The 16,112-nt window shown below is 43.4% G+C and overlaps 1 protein-coding gene across 1 annotated transcript in view; it reads left to right on the top strand.

Annotated features, from left to right (window-relative positions):
• Positions 1-8,959, top strand: part of Plxna2 (plexin A2) — a 189,158-nt gene extending 180,199 nt beyond the window's left edge. Inside the window, exons 27-32 of the mRNA XM_021198674.2 lie at positions 1,646-1,745; positions 2,599-2,789; positions 3,842-4,011; positions 6,423-6,635; positions 7,211-7,361; positions 8,454-8,959. Coding sequence (XP_021054333.1) covers positions 1,646-1,745; positions 2,599-2,789; positions 3,842-4,011; positions 6,423-6,635; positions 7,211-7,361; positions 8,454-8,549 — 921 coding nt within the window. The 3' untranslated portion in view covers positions 8,550-8,959. The remainder of the gene's footprint in view (positions 1-1,645; positions 1,746-2,598; positions 2,790-3,841; positions 4,012-6,422; positions 6,636-7,210; positions 7,362-8,453) is intronic.
• Positions 8,960-16,112: the final 7,153 nt, after the last annotated feature.

Here is a 16,112-nt window from a genome sequence, read left to right on the forward strand (position 1 = left end):
GACAAACACACTAAGAGACGTAGCTTTGTAACTCTGCTTAGAATTTGTCACATTAGTTATCTTGTGAATTTCCTTAAAGATAACAACCATACATGATGTCATTGTCTTTGTTGGGAGGATAAATTCCAGGTTTTCAGAGTAGCATTTCTCGGTTGTGGATGGCAGGAATTCTTGAGAGAGAGGGCTAATGCCCCTCACCCCTCCTCAATCATAGACTAAGTGCTGTTGGTACACATAGCTGGCAAATCCAGAGATTCTCCAGCAGAACACTGGTACCTCCTTGGAACAATGATGTCTGCATGGGGCTCAGAACTCAAGAGCTTTACCTACTCTGCCCTCTTGCTATCTTCCCTGGAGTCAAAGGCTGTTGGAGCCCCTGCAGAAGAAAATCATCTTAATTAACAAAGAAATGGGTAAAAAAACTGCCTGGGCTCCTATAGATTTATAGGGAGGGTAAAATTAAACACCATCACTAAAGCTGGCTATCAGAGAATCTCGTTAGCACTAATGTTCATTTATAGTTTGACTTCTCAACATTTAATTCTTTTTTGGTGGGAGAGAAGAACTGACAATTTAAGACCCAGAAAGATGGTTTTATGGCTGGTGCAGCTATAAATCAAACTTACAAAGTTCATAAAAATTGTTAAAATAAAAAATGGTTTAATAGGAATGTTTTATGGCCCATAACATTATTATAGCTGTTTTATTCCCTCTGCGTTAGGGGTTTAATTGGATCACCACAATTCTGGGGATTCTCCGTTTTTATTAGATGGAGGGCAATCTTAAATCAAGATGGCCCCAAATGTCTTCACTATGGCTCCTTATTCATTGGCCCTCCCTTAACTGTCGGGTGCTAGGCCTGGCATCTTCTCAGAGGACAGGGCACTGTGCCATCTTTCTCCTAACTCCCCAAGGGCAGATGCACTTTTGGTGAAACTATTCAAGAGGGCCAACGCATAATACAACAAAGGCCAGGAGAGAATTGGAGCCAAAGGAAAAGATGGGGCTCACTCCAATGTCACTTGTAATAAAATCCCAAATAAAGAAATAGAGTGAAGAGAATGTGTGCTCTGGAGATGACAGGTCTGAAGAAAAATATCAACTCCTTAGTACAATAATGATGAGACTCTGAAGCAGTAAGTTAACCTACCCCTGCTTCTATTCTTTCATCTGTAAGATGGAAATAGTCATCCATAACACAAGATTGATGGGAGGCTAAGTTTAACACTTCTGCCCAATAGAAATAAAGTGTGTCATTCTAAATTTTTCACTAGTCCCATTAAAAATACAGAAACAGGCTGTTGAAATAATGTTAACAATATACTTTATTTAGCTCATCTTAAAAGAATTAGTTTAAGTGCATAATCAATGTCAGATTTATTAATGTCATCATTTATATTCTTCCATTCATACTAAGTTTCTGAACCCCCCCTCTCTCTGTGTGTGTGTGTGTGTGTGTGTGTGTGTGTGTGTGTGTCTAAACTTGTATGCTTATTTGAGGCTGGCTACATGTCAGGGGATCCAGAGATATGAAAGGCAATAATGGTTGGTTGTAATATTTCTGAACTTCCCCATACTCCCTAGAAGTACTTAACTTCTCAAGACACCTCATTTCTCCCATGTCATTTTTTTGTGCCCTCCTTAGGTGTCAGACAGATCCGTGGTGGCTCTTGTCCCTAAGCAGACCTCCTCCTACAACATCCCTGCCTCTGCCAGCATCTCTCGGACATCCATTAGCAGATATGGTAAGCAGCCAGAATGCAATTCAGAAGCTCAAGGTCTAGTACAAAGGTACTGGCTTATCTGTCCCCTTCCTGAGGAGTCTTAAGAGCCATTTGTCTCCTTTGAGAAGAGGCAGCAGGTAAAAGAGTTAGTATAGCAGTTATGTACCCTGATTGGAGGTTCTCCTATCCCACTTTATAGCTGTGCTCCTGCTTGAATTGGTAATTATAGCCTCTTTTGTCAAAAGTGTCTTAGTTTGGGATCATTCTTTCACTTCCAATCTCAGCCTCCTCTGAGTAGCAGGCTTCAGTCTCACTCTGTCAGTTTGGGTTCCATGTACACTCAAAGGCACTAGACTATCCACTTGAAAGAACCTACAGGACTTAAGGTAGTAGTTCCAAAAATGGCTCAGAAAATATATTCTAGGACCTCAAATGAAGTGCCAACTAACTCCAAAGAGAATCATTACAACTTGCACCATTACGGTTTAGACAATTTTTTCCCCTAAGTCATGGGTTATATGTATAGCTATGGCTGTCCTAGAACTAGCCCTGTAGACCAGGCTGGCCTCTAACTCACAGAAATCTGCCTGTTCTGTCTCCTAGGTGCTGGAATTAAAGGCATGAGCCACCACTGCCTGACACTATCTAGACTTTAGAAATTTTAAAATTTCTAAATCTTTTCTCCTAGAAATTTTAATTTCCTCTTTCCAACCAAGGATCCATAAAACTATTCGCCAAATATGTAGTCCCAAGAGTCCTTTCAAGGTAAAGCAGGTTTATTCTGAATAGATACAGCAGGCAGGTGGCATTGCTAAAGGATGCTTCAAGCATTAGGTTAGCCCATCTCACTCTGGTTTTCCCTACCCTCCTCCAGACTCTTCCTTCAGGTACACAGGCAGCCCAGACAGCCTCCGGTCCCGGGTCCCCATGATCACCCCAGACCTGGAGAGTGGTGTCAAGGTTTGGCATCTGGTGAAGAATCATGACCATGGTGACCAGAAGGAGGGTGACCGGGGCAGCAAAATGGTGTCTGAGATCTACTTGACCCGGCTTCTAGCCACCAAGGTAATTCTTGCACTACCCAGGCCAAGCTGTTCCCTAAACTTTGGCACAAACATCCATGCTACAGGTGCTTCTGATTGCCTCTACTATCTCTGCCTTGTATACTTGCTTTCTAGTTAAGTGGGAGAAGAAAAAACAACAACAAGAACAAGAAGACCCAGTTATAACAGCAATTTAAGAAAAGACTATTCCTCTTGACCCACTGTGTCTTAGGCTGAGAGACAATAAAGGCAGCATCACTTTGCTTTCCCAGGAGAGAACAAACAAAGCCTTCAGGGATGCTCTAACTTAGAGAGGAGGCTGGATCCCAAAGTCTTTCCCCACTGATCCTACTGCAATGCTACAGGAATTCTAACATAGTGGCTTAAAGCTCTCAGACTTTCTCCCAGAATGGTCCATAACTAGTCTATCAGACTCATATCTTCATCTTTGCTTTGTTAAATATGCCCAACATATCAATAAGAGACCACCAAAAAAATCTGAGAAAGTCAGGAGTTCTGGTCCCCAAAGTCTGTCTTGAGCCTGTTAACTGGGACCCAGGTCTAGGCTTGTGGCTGTCGCTAGAACCCATGAAGCCTGTGGATCATGGCTGTACCTGGGTTCTCCTGATGCTAAACTTGAAGCCTATGCCGGTGTCACTAACATCATAAAGCTGTTCATGCTTCATTTCAGACCCCACCCTACCCTCCAAGCCCCACCAGGGGTCAGACTCCCTGAGCACCCTCTATAGCCTCTGCCACCAGTTTGAGTCCTCTCATTTATTCTAGGACATTCACTTCCTATCTTCCCATCAAATGCCCTGAGTTCATACCTTCAGGGCACACTGCCACAGATTAGAAGAGAGATCTTTCTATGGATTCCCATACTTGTCAGTCTCTCCCAACTCCACATCCCACCCAGTATCTACCTCACTCCTGCTCTTCTACCTACACACTCTTGCATTTCAGACAAATTTCCAAGGTAAGATGGGTCCAAGGCCCCATCTGGCATGCCCTCTGCTGCCCTCTGGCACCCACTAACCATTTCATTGTCCCCCCTCCCCACTTTCTCCACAGGGCACCCTGCAGAAATTTGTGGACGACTTGTTTGAGACCTTGTTCAGCACTGTGCACCGGGGTAGTGCTCTCCCCCTAGCCATCAAGTACATGTTTGATTTCCTGGATGAGCAGGCAGACAGACACAGTATCCACGACACAGATGTGCGGCACACCTGGAAAAGCAACTGGTAACCCTGGGGGAGCTTAATGGGAGTGCCACCTGAGGAGGCCCAGCATGTTGGGGGTCGGGGACCAGCAGAAGCTAGAGATGAGAAGCAGAGATGGGGGCTAGGTTATCTGGCTCCTGGAACACAGCACAAATACACACACACACACACACACACACACACACACACACACAGACACTGCAGAGTCAACATCATCCCCAAGGCTGCCTGCTACAAGTGGGCCTTGCCTAGCCTGAGCTTTGCATATAGTTTTGAGCTCTGTCTCACCATTGTGACCCTTCCTTTGGTAAAACTGTTCCCTATGATGTAGAATCTTCTAGTTATCAAGAGGAAGAAACTAAGGAACATATACAAAGCTGTATATGAAGCCTATATCCAATAGATGACTGTGAGCATCCATTTAGCTTTGCAGTTTATCACTATTAAACCTTCTGAGAGATGTGCTTCTGAGCTGGGACCCTTGGTAAAGATGGCCAGTTCTAGGAATGAGGCTGGTACTTGCTAGACTTGACAAACCCACAAGTATGAGATTGCATTGCAGACTTGATCTCTTAAAGCCAAGTTTTAACCCCAGCAGCATAGCTTTCAGGAAGCAACAGAAAGAATGATTTTTGTTCAGGTCACTTCTACACCCAGATTAGTGGTGGGAGAAGCAGCTTCTGATAGTGTCTAGCATGAAACTTTTCCCTCCCAGGTTTTAAGACTGAACTACAGACCATGCTAAGGACTAGCTTATAGACCAGACGAGACTTAGCCAAGAGCCAGAGTCAAAAAAGCTTCCTCTAGGACTGAGCACAAAGGAGAGAAACATTTGGATTGGGCAGGAAGCCCACACAGCTGTCTGGAGTCAGCAATCCCCAGAAAACAGAGCTGACACAGATGGGTTCAGGCTGTCATTTGGAAATAAAAAGTCCTAGCAGCCAGAAAAATACTTTGAGAGAGCCAATGGGGCCTTGGAATAGACTTTCATTCTTTTGATGTTGTGGGCCTCCTCATCTGCAATTTTTGGTCACAGTGGAGTGATATGGTTCAGTGGCAGTAGATGAAGAGTACTCAGTAAGCCCTACCAAAGCAGATCCATGGTGTCTCCTCAGCTTTGCAGGATGTTGAGCCCAGTACTGGGACTAGCTGTTTGGTTAAAATCAGGAGAAAGTTAAAGGTTGTTTGCTTCTGTGTGCCTTCTGGCTAAACTCAAGCAACAGCAATGCACCCCATTGTGATAGTGTGATAAAGCTGAGTCATGTGGCTTACACCTCACATAGCATAGGTTCAAAGAAAAGAGATTAGACATGTCCAACCAGCTCTGTCAGAGAAGGACAGGACAGAAGAGCTGTGCCAAAGCTGACTGAGGCAGCTTCTCCTCGGTTTCAAGGAAGGGTTGAAAGTTAGAGGACAAGCAAAATTTACAATAGGAGGCTTGGGAGGGGATAAACACTGACATTTACAATACCTGTCATTAAAAAGACACTTGGAAAATTCAGAGTTGGTGAAGTCAGCAGAATTCAAAGAAAAGAATAGCAAGAACTAAGGGCACTATCTTGGGCTAGAAGGGCAAGCCAATGACAGGGTTCATGCCACACAGGTATTAGAAGAGTCAAGGCTGGAGGGCAGCCAGAGAAGGCAGACTTCAGAAAGAAGCAAAACGGTAGCTACAGAAACTGTTTAGAAGGCAAGCAATGGGCCTACTTCCTTCTGGAATTGGGAACATCAAAGGCTATTCCTCTCTGCCTATAGATTCCAGAGTCTCAGAAGCAGTCTTCTAACTGCTGTTGGATTTCTTTTGGGAAAAACTCAGAGCCACAGTGAGCTATTCTCTCTTGGAATACCAGCAACAGGTCCCTCCTTCCCTCTGCCATGCTGAGACATAAAAAGCCCTGGAGGAGACCCCTGAAAGAAATTAATCCATGAGGAACCTGTCCTCTGACCCAGTACTGAGAACTGGCTCAGTGGCAGACTGGTTCCAGAGGGTAATGTCCCCACTGAGGCAGTACTTAGGACTGACTGACCATTTCATGGCCTTTTATACAATGGCCATGACCACTGTGAGAGACTCTAGGAGCTGGATGGGTTTGTCTGAAGCCTTGAGGAAATTGTGTTGTTTTCTGTAGTTGACCTTCCACTCTGAGGTCTCTGGAAAATCCTATCAAGAGGAAAAGCCTAAACACACCCAACCCTCAGCTGTTAGGGAGCAGAACAAATGCCTTGGTATGAGAAGACCAAAACCACTCTGCTTTCTCCTGCATCTGGGAAGAGCATGCGATGAGCAACCAGCTCCTGCTGGACCAGTTTCTGAGTTCATTCTCTTCTCTTTTAGAATGGAATATCTGCTCTACCATTCAGCATAAGGGGAAAGTATTAGGAAGGGGCAATGTCAAAGTGCATTCTTCAGGGTACTCTGCCTTTTCCTACAGCCTTCCACTTCGTTTCTGGGTGAATGTCATCAAGAACCCTCAATTTGTATTTGACATCCACAAGGGCAGCATCACAGATGCCTGCCTCTCTGTGGTAGCCCAGACCTTTATGGACTCCTGCTCCACATCAGAACACCGACTGGGCAAGGACTCACCTTCCAACAAGCTGCTCTATGCCAAGGATATCCCCAGTTACAAGAACTGGGTAGAAAGGTCAGTAATTTCCTCAAGACACCCACTGTGGGCATCATTGGTCACTGAAGAGCAGGACCTCATACCCTCTATGTTGTGGGAAGGAAGGGGACTTTGTGAAGCTTGATAATTATCATCCTAATTAACATTTAATGGACATGTAAGCATTATTGTGATAAGGATTTTGTATGTATTATTTCACTGAAATATCCAAATGGACAGTTATAAAATAGCTGCTATGATTATCCCTATTTTACTAATGAATGAATGGAGGCACAGAAAAGCTATGTAACTTGCCAAAGCTCACAAACTACTAGGTAGAAGAGCTGAGATATGAACACAAGGAGTCTTGTCTGAGTCTTGGGTTTTGACTACTCAAGGACCCAGCAGCTCTTAGCTGACTGGAGTATCCTTCAGAAATTTGGACTGCACCCTAGATTCACACCTCAGCTTGAAGCAGAGGCAACATCAGAGAAGAAATGGAAGGCAGGAACAGTTTGGACCCATAGCTTTATTCTCTCAAGGGACCTGGGCCAGGGTGGGTATTGGTGAATGTTTGCTGAACCCCCATCATAGGCTTGTCCTGTCCATGGCAGATACTATGCAGATATTGCCAAGCTCCCAGCCATTAGTGACCAAGATATGAACGCCTACCTCGCAGAGCAGTCCCGCCTGCATGCCACAGAGTTCAATATGCTGAGCGCCCTCAACGAGATCTACTCCTATGTCAGCAAGTACAGTGAAGAGGTAAGACAGGGTCTCAAGGGCTGAGACCAGCCTGCAACTTGATCTAGCCCCCCCCCCCAAAAAAAAACAGAAATAGCAATCACTTTAAAAAACTCGCAATCTATAGTCAAAGTCATGAGCCCCAAATCATCATCTTTTCTTTACAAAACAGCCCAACCTCTCCTGATTCATTGAACTCCTCCCTGTCTTCTCTCATTCAAGTATTGTATGGTTAATTTTATTCTTTCTTAAGCAATGAATAGAATTATCAGTTTACACTTGGGCAGATCCAGTCAGATTGAGATAGACTGGTGGACTTTGATGTGAGCAGAAGTTAACCAGGAAGGTGACAGGCCATGCATTAGCACTGAGCCTAAAGAAAGAAGTAGAAAAAAAAATTCCACACTTAAATAACTCTAACGTATGCTTTAAGCATATGAGAGCTCTATGCACGTGCATATATTCCTGTACGTATTTGTAGATGTGTACTCTACATCATCATTTTGTGGCATGCCACCCTTATGGCAGTGGTCCCACCAGAGTAAATGCAGCTGAAAAATTCCTGTGTGACCCCAGAGTCATCTGTACCTCCTAGTACCCCTGATTATATGGCCAGGCTGTGTAATATGGCCATGCTGTATAATATGGCCATGCTGTGTAAATGAGCCCACCAAGCTGCTGGTTATGCAGTTTACAAGACTAAGTAGTCTGTGCTCTTAATAGTAAGTAACTATGTAACTAGTGCATAAACTATGTTTACTATGCTATGTTATGCCTTTGTTGGTATTTTAGAGCATGCTCCTACTTATAAAAACAGAGCCATACATTTCACATGTGCTCTCTTGTACTTGATTCAGTCTCCTGCATGTGAGCACTCTCAGGTGTTTTCCTGATGACAAAACCATGGAAGGACTCTTTTCTCTGAAAGCATCCTCACTGTTAAGTAAAGCATAACTATGCATAAATCTATTCACTGAATCATGCCAGCTATTTGACATTACATTCCTAAAGGCAGATTGAAAAGGTAGAGGGACAGATGCTGGGTTGATGACTCCAGAAAGTTGAGCCTTTGAAGCTGAATCTTGAGTTACCTGCCTTTGTTTTGCCCTTCAGCTCATCGGGGCACTAGAGCAGGATGAACAGGCCCGACGGCAACGACTGGCCTACAAGGTGGAGCATCTCATCAACGCCATGTCCATAGAGAGCTGAAAGGAAGACATCTTGTTCTTGGAAGAGACTCATACAAGCTATCACACTGGCGTCTCAAAAGGAAAGATGGGATGAGTGAAGGGCATCAGGCCCCAGAGCTGGTTGTCCTCTAAAACCTCACTGAGGGAAGAAGGAAAGGCTCCTCTGTCAATGGCAGCCATGTTTCATCACAGCCGGTTCCTTCCAGAAGGACAGTGAACACCACCCATCACAGTGTGAGCTCAGGACACTACGGGCAAGGAGAAGGTGGCCCTTTAAGCTGAGAGGCTTGAACCAGATGGTTCTGCCTCTGTGACTGCTGCTTTGCATGAAAACTCATTTGATGTATATTGGGAAATAATGAGAACTTTATTTAATTTTTTAAGAAAAAGGGAAAAAAACAAATAAAACAAAACATAAATCCTCCCTGTCCATCCCGTCCAACTTTTGTTTAATTTCATTTCTATTCCCTTCTTAGTAACATTTCTCCTTCCTTCTGTAACATCTCTTTCTCAATGTCAGAAAAATACCTGAGAGATGCTGAGTAGAGCCAGTATGGAAATGCTCTCCTCTCCCTTGACCTGAAAGGAAGGAGGAGAGGCAGGAAGGAGCAGAAGTTCATACTAACCATTTGGCAAATAAGCCTGGAAGACCTGAATCTCACCACAGCCAGATGCAACTGAGAACTGCAGGCCTTTGTGGACATTGCAGAAGCTGATCAGATTCACCTGCTAATAGGAAACTGCCTTCCGTGCTGTGCCCTTGTGTATCCTCATCTCCTAAGAGGAGGAAGTGCCCGCCCGACAAGGACCTGTGAGAACACCTTTTCTTTGTTTCACTTAATCCCAAGCCTCAACAAATGAGAAGTTGGTCCTTGGTACTTTTCCTTTTGGTTTCCCTAGAATTGATATCAGAAACTGAAGAGATGAGGCTTTCATAGAACAGCCACCTCCTCCTTAAGGACTCTGAAAAGAGCCCCACAAGTCAGGCACCTGGGGACTGCACAGACCAGGCCTCCTAGGTCTGAGCTGAATGGGGAACATGGGTGTTTGACTTTGGATTCTACTCAATCATCCACTAGTTTACGGCAATTAAAAAGAAAACAAACTCAAACACTGTTTACAGTAAGCAATACTTGAAGAGTGTAGGTTTAAAAAGCAGCAGTATTTATTATTATGTTTTCTTTTCTCTTGTGCCTGGAGAGGGGAGGCCAACCTTCACTCATAACCAGAAGCCCCTGACCAACTGGGCCTACTGCATTTGCCTCAGTAGAAATGACCGTCATCTCTGTCTGTCATGAAACCGTGATGTGAAAGTGTATTACTTCTGAGAAGGCTGAGAAATCTGTCCCTCTGTCTCCTGATACCTAATGCCATAGATGGCCAGCCTTCTTGAGTATAGCTTCCAAGCAGAGGCCAAGGCTCCATCCTTGGGCCCAGAGGCAAGCTCTGTTGTAGCAGGACAAGAAATTCAACTGGTAAGCCCTCAGGGAATTTAGTCCTCCTGCCTTGGCATGACCCCTAGCAGCCAACTTCAACAGCTTTGTGATTAGCATCTGTCTCTAGGGAGGAGGACAAGAGGTCAACAAAGGGTGGGCATAAGGGAATGGTGAACATATGCCCCCTAAGAAGGCATGAACCTTCTGTTTTTTAAGGGGTCAGGAATGCCAGACTGTAGGACTGGGAAATGGGGCTAACTATCCCAACAGAGACTGGCCCTGGGTTATTTCCTTCACAATTAACTCAGGCCTCAGCTGATTTTTCCAGTTGATTCCAGTATCTGAGATTCTGCTCACCAGATGTGACTGCCTGCGCAGGGCAAAGAAGAAAAGCCAAGAAAGTGGCTTCCATGGAATGTATATATCTTCAGATGGCTGTCTCACACACAGCTGAAGCTGTCTGGGCTGTTCAGCTTGTTTCTTGCCTGAATGCAACTGACAAGTGGAGAGAGAAAAGCATTCAGCAAAATACTCAGGAAACTTGCTGATTTTATGATGATTCACAACCAGCTATGCCAAGGCCACTTTTCTTCTGATAATCTACTCATGTTAAAGTTTTTCGGGGCCATATTAATATCCTGGAAAAAAAAAAAAAAAACTAATGACTGGCCTTTCACACCAAGCCAAAGTGTTTGCTCCTCACATCACCCAAAGCTTATCATCTTAGAACCTGTAATTTATGAAAGTGAAAGAAATGATATAGTCAAAACAAGAATAGGAACAGAAGACAGGATAAACTCTGGCTTGCCTTTTTTTCCATCCCAGCACCGTTAAAGACTTTCTGAGCAGCTGCTACTGCTCAGGCTGATGTCCAGAGTGCCATTTCATCAAGAAGTAAACAAAGAAAATGTTTGACATCTCTTTCAGTAGCATCTTACCCACACCTTTTTCAGTGTGCCTACCTGGTATATTCCGGCAGCCACTTATGGTACCCGTTCACTGCCTCTGGCATGCTTCGCTGAAGATGTTTGGAGAGTATGGAGAGAATGAAGGAAAGAGAGCAAATCAAAGAATGTAGATGAAGGGAGCAGGGCCAACCTGAAAGATGGTCTAGCCACGTTGCTGAAAAAGAAGAGTGGCCAAGGGGCACAATGAAAGAAAAACTAAGGAGGAAAATTCAGCTAGAGAGAGGCCATGCCATGCCAGGAGGAGGGTGAGGTATTGTAAAGTCTTGTTCTCATTTTAGCTTTCTACCTATCATTCCACCAGTTCTTTGCTTTAGTTTACTAGTCACTGATAGTCTACTCCCTGATGGAGAGGAGAGGAAGTTGATTGGTCACTGTTCTTGCTGTTATCCAACTTGAGAATATTTTGGCCTTTTGTTTAAAAAGAAAAAAAAAATTGTTAAAGCTACCACCCTTCCCCTCAAAAAGCCATCTGTCTTTGGGGAGGTATAAAATCTCTCTTAAACCTACCTTGCTTTACTTTATTTCATTGATCTACACAAAAGCCAATTCTCTAGGAAAGGAATAGGACTGCAGAGGGTTTGGCAAAACAGAGTTCTAGAGGACTGTATTAAGATTTATCCCTCAACTGGACAACACCTCTTGCCTTCTGTGTGGGTCAGGCACTTCTGTGTCTGATGTTCTACCTCTTTCTGTGGTTTGAATCTCAAAATCACTTCTGATCCCTCTTTCTTTATAGAGTGCAGTCATTGAACTCATGGGCACACTGTGATCATACCGAAAGAGGGAACTGTGTCCTTCACTCATTCATTTGGAGAACAATCCTAAGTAGTAATTGTCTGCCAAGTTCTTAAAGGTCCTGAAGACCAGGGTGAATAAGACCACAAAGGTCCTTCTTTCAGAAAATGCAGATTCTCCAAGCTGCTAGACCTACCACCAATACAGCAGGATGATTTTCCCACTCTCCCCAGCAGAAAGCACTAGGTGCATAGAAAATGGCGTGTCGTTAAGGAGGAAGGCTGACCCACACACACACTGCTACCACCTCTTTAGTCAGCACAACCTTGCTGCTTATACTCCTGACCTTCCTTCAGTTCCACCAGGATGAAAATAGAAATTAGCAGTTAAGGCCCCTGGGCCTGCGGCACATGAGATAAAAGCAGAGGTGGCTGCTAGCAGTGGTCTGATACAACAAGCAGAGACTGCTGGAAGCCTCTAGCTATCCAGTTCTCAGATACTGCACAACTGCCAAATCTGTAATCTCACCTGCTGCCTGGAAATACTAAACTGGCAGTTACTCAAAAAGGGCCCTTTCCAACCACATTGTGTCACAGCTAAGAGCCCTGCATCCTCGACACAGACAGTTAAGAATTGAGATAGAGAGGGCCAGGAGAGTGAGGAAATGCAAAGTGGCTTCAGGGACCTAGGGCATGGGGCAGATCTTACTGTGGGAGGAAGGCTGGAGGAAGGTGAACAGGTCCTCCTGATGCCTTGTCTTAGGAATGTGCTTGTAGAACAGTGGCATCATTTTCATACTCCACATCTCTTTTCCTTCTCTCTATCTGTTCTACTCATTCCCTAGAGTGAAGATTTAGTATCTAAGGCCCAGTGATACTTATAATGAAGAGTAAAGTTTATCTTGGTACTTTCTAGCTCGTCTAGGGGATGTTCCAAGAGACAAGCAAGGAAAATGCCTTTCAGACAGGCTTCAACACAATAAACAAACTAGAGAGTCTCCTGCCTTGCACAGGCTCACAACTCACTCTCCTCTCCCACACCATCTCCCCGGACTGAGCTGCCTCCTCCCTGCCTCTGTCCCTAGGAACCCAGTGAAGGAAGTAAGAAGCTTCTTTGACACTCAGTCAAGGTCATCATTTTGACACACTTGGTCTCCATTTTGACATCCACGCATAAGGAAGTGTGGTCCCCACCAAACAGGACCAAAGTTCCTGAATGTATGGGAGAGAAAGGGACAAGCTCTTTACATAGGCACATGAAGGCCTTGAGCCAAGCTGCCTCTCCTCATCCTCTCCTACTCAGACCTTTCCCCATGACACACTGGAATCTGTATTATATCTATTTTTAAGAAAGTACAATGCTGGTTGTCTGGTTTTGTTGTTTTTACAGGTGTTATGAAATAATAAGAAAATGAAGTATTTAAAATGTTCCAATAAAGCGGGGTTTTGTTATCTAATATATTATCATGTACCTATTGTAAATATGAAACTCCTATTTTGCAAGCCAAGGATACAATTTGTACTGTTGTTATATATAAATAAAGATTACTGGATAAAAAAAAATTATCTCCTTAAATCTTCAAATAAACACAGTTATTTGACCACATGGGTATAGAATAACTTTGGGGTCTATACAAGAGGCAGATAGTCAGAAAGAGCAACTGAGTTGTGAATGAGTCTGAGAAAACTGTGGAGCCAGAGCTTATTCATGTCTAGCCATCTTCATCACACACTTGCACAGTCCGCTCCAGGCATATCAGTGGGTGAACACTGCCCTCTAGCCCCAGGACTTCAGAATACAGCTTGCCTCTGGGGAGGCTAGACTGCTGCAGGCTCCTTTCCAGAGTGAGTTCTTAGACTAGTGTCCCCCCTCTCCCCAGGACCAGCCCTTCCAAAAACAACACTCACTCATGGATTAAGTGCTGGGTGAAACGTGAATTAGAGAAGCCTGGCCCTTGCTCCTTACTGCTTAGGATGATTCTGAGGGAGACTTTCAGCTAAGCACTGAGATAGGTAGTGGTGTTCATATTTGCTTCAGAAATTAAAAGTGAATGAAGTGGAAGATGCCAGATGGTGAGTACTTTTAGATCCAGCCCAGGGGAGGAATGTGAAGACAGCCCCTGATTGGGGGTTGTGAAAATGGATCTGAGAAGCAGGAGAACTTCCACTGTTCTGTAATGAGCCTGAAGAGAAGAAATCTTCAAACTCCCTCTAAACTGAGGGTGATATGCCCCTCTCTCTACCCTTATTTTCCTATTTTTATCCTGCAATTCAGAGATGTGTGACATTTTCACTCTCTTATTGGTGAGATACATTAGATGAGGATGACTCAAGAACCTGTCCCAGCCAAGTGTGCACAGGAGTTTCTCATCCTTTTCTATTAGACAACAGGACCAGAAGGATTTTCTGGCAAGCAGGGTATTCCTGACTTTGAACTTTAGTCTACAAGGAACATCCAACACACATAAAAAAAACCTAGTACTCATCAAACAGAATTTTGGAAATGAGAGCATGTTAGTATATAGATATTCTTATATAATTATATATATGTATATACATATGAATATAATATCTATATACACAGTATATGCTACATTTGTAGAAAAGTTATACAGTGAAAGGGAGAGAGAGAAAAAAAAAGAAAAGAAAAGAAAGAAAGAAAGAAAGAAAGAAAGAAAGAAAGAAAGAAAGAAAGAAAGGTCAAAGAAAGGAAGGATAATTTATTATGTAGCCCAGTCTAGCCTGAAACTCATGATTCTTAAGCCAGGGATTCCTGAGTACTAGAATTTATACCACCTTAACAGGCTCAAAGAAATAATTCTTGAGATTTTTCTACCCAGTACTCAGCAACTCGTAGTGCTTTTGTGTATTTGTATTCCCTGTGCATTCTCTCTCACTCCCCCTCTCCTCCCGTGAAATGAAAGGACAGTACAGTACCAAGGCCTGAGTGGAAACAGTGTGCACTGTGTTCAATACCATAGCTTGTCTGAAGGGCATATCCCCATTTTGTTAACATTAAGTCATCCTCTGCTGTCTACGATGCAAACCCAAAACAAAGTTACTCCACTCCATGTCTGTGAAGGTATGACACTGGCTAGTGGTGAGCTAACACTGGCTTCTGTTACTGCCTGGTCATGGACTGACCTTGCATCTCAATGACTAGAACTCATTTTCAGCTGTAGGTGTAGTTTTTTCAGAGTGATTTTAATGTGTCCAAAGCTAGTGGACTACCATGAAGTCAGTTTGTCCAGTTGCCCTTAAAGGGCTTATTTCAGGTCAGTTTCTCATTCCAGGTTGTCAGGCAGAAAGGCAGGTTCTGTAAAAAGACTTCCTACTCATAAATTTAAATCATTCATAGTCAGCATTAAAAGGGTGTTGTACAATGAAGATTATTGAAAGCTCAGCATAGAAATAGCAATCCTAAAGCATTTGATATTACTTAGTATTTAACAACACTTCACAGCTGCAAAACTCTAGCCTCAGTACCCCAAGATGACACAGATCCTTCTCATCTGTGTCAAAAGCATCCCGAAAAGAAGGCAAAGTAAATGAAAACAAAAACTAAGGTCAGGTCAGAGCTGGAGTGCCCCAATCCCTAGCAAGGACTCTGTCTTCTTCAAAGGTAGATTCTAAGAACAGCCATTTGTACTATTCCATTTCCCATATCACCGAAACCCAAATCTCTTAAAGCAAATTGTCTTACAATATTTACATCTTTGTGAGTATTGCAAAAGACTGATAAAACCACAAACAACTGCAGGACCAAAACTCTGTACAGCAAATTCTCCAGGAGGGAAGGGCAATTTCTAGGCTGAATTATTTTCCTGGAGCTAGCTCCTTCAAGTATCCAGTTTAGTGACTACATAAGTTATATCTGTCATTTTCTGAGTACTTCACTTACTTTTCAAGTTTGTAAAACTGTGCACCAACAATTCTAGATATCCAGAAGAGCTAAGAGAGAATAGCTATCTCAAAGCTATTAAAATGCATCATGGATTTTAAATGTAATGAAAAGCTTGCCTAAAATTGCCTCCACTCTTTTAATAGATTTGGTAATTTTTTAAGACTGTAATATTATTTTTTAAAACACTGGAGCATGTAAGATAATTCATCAGGTTAAAAAACAAAACAACCAAAAAAAAAAAAAAAACCACCCACTTGCCACCCAAGCCTCTGTTTTCTGATCTTCGTGTGTGACTTGTCAGACATGTGTTTATGTCATATACATACATATCAACAAAACAAAAATAATAATAAAATTTTTTAGAGTAAGACATAGATTTTTATTGCTCTAACCTGGTCTAATCCACATGCCTAGTGACAGGCTTGCCAGTTTTCTCCATCTGTCTCCAGTCTTCCCTTTGTCGAGAGCTCCTGGCTTGACCCCGGAAAGAATATTATCGTGGGCAAGGATGGCAGACATTCAGTTGGTACCTGAAGGGGT

Source organism: Mus pahari, chromosome 5 (genome assembly GCF_900095145.1).
Source record: "Mus pahari chromosome 5, PAHARI_EIJ_v1.1, whole genome shotgun sequence".
Lineage (NCBI taxonomy): Eukaryota > Metazoa > Chordata > Mammalia > Rodentia > Muridae > Mus > Mus pahari.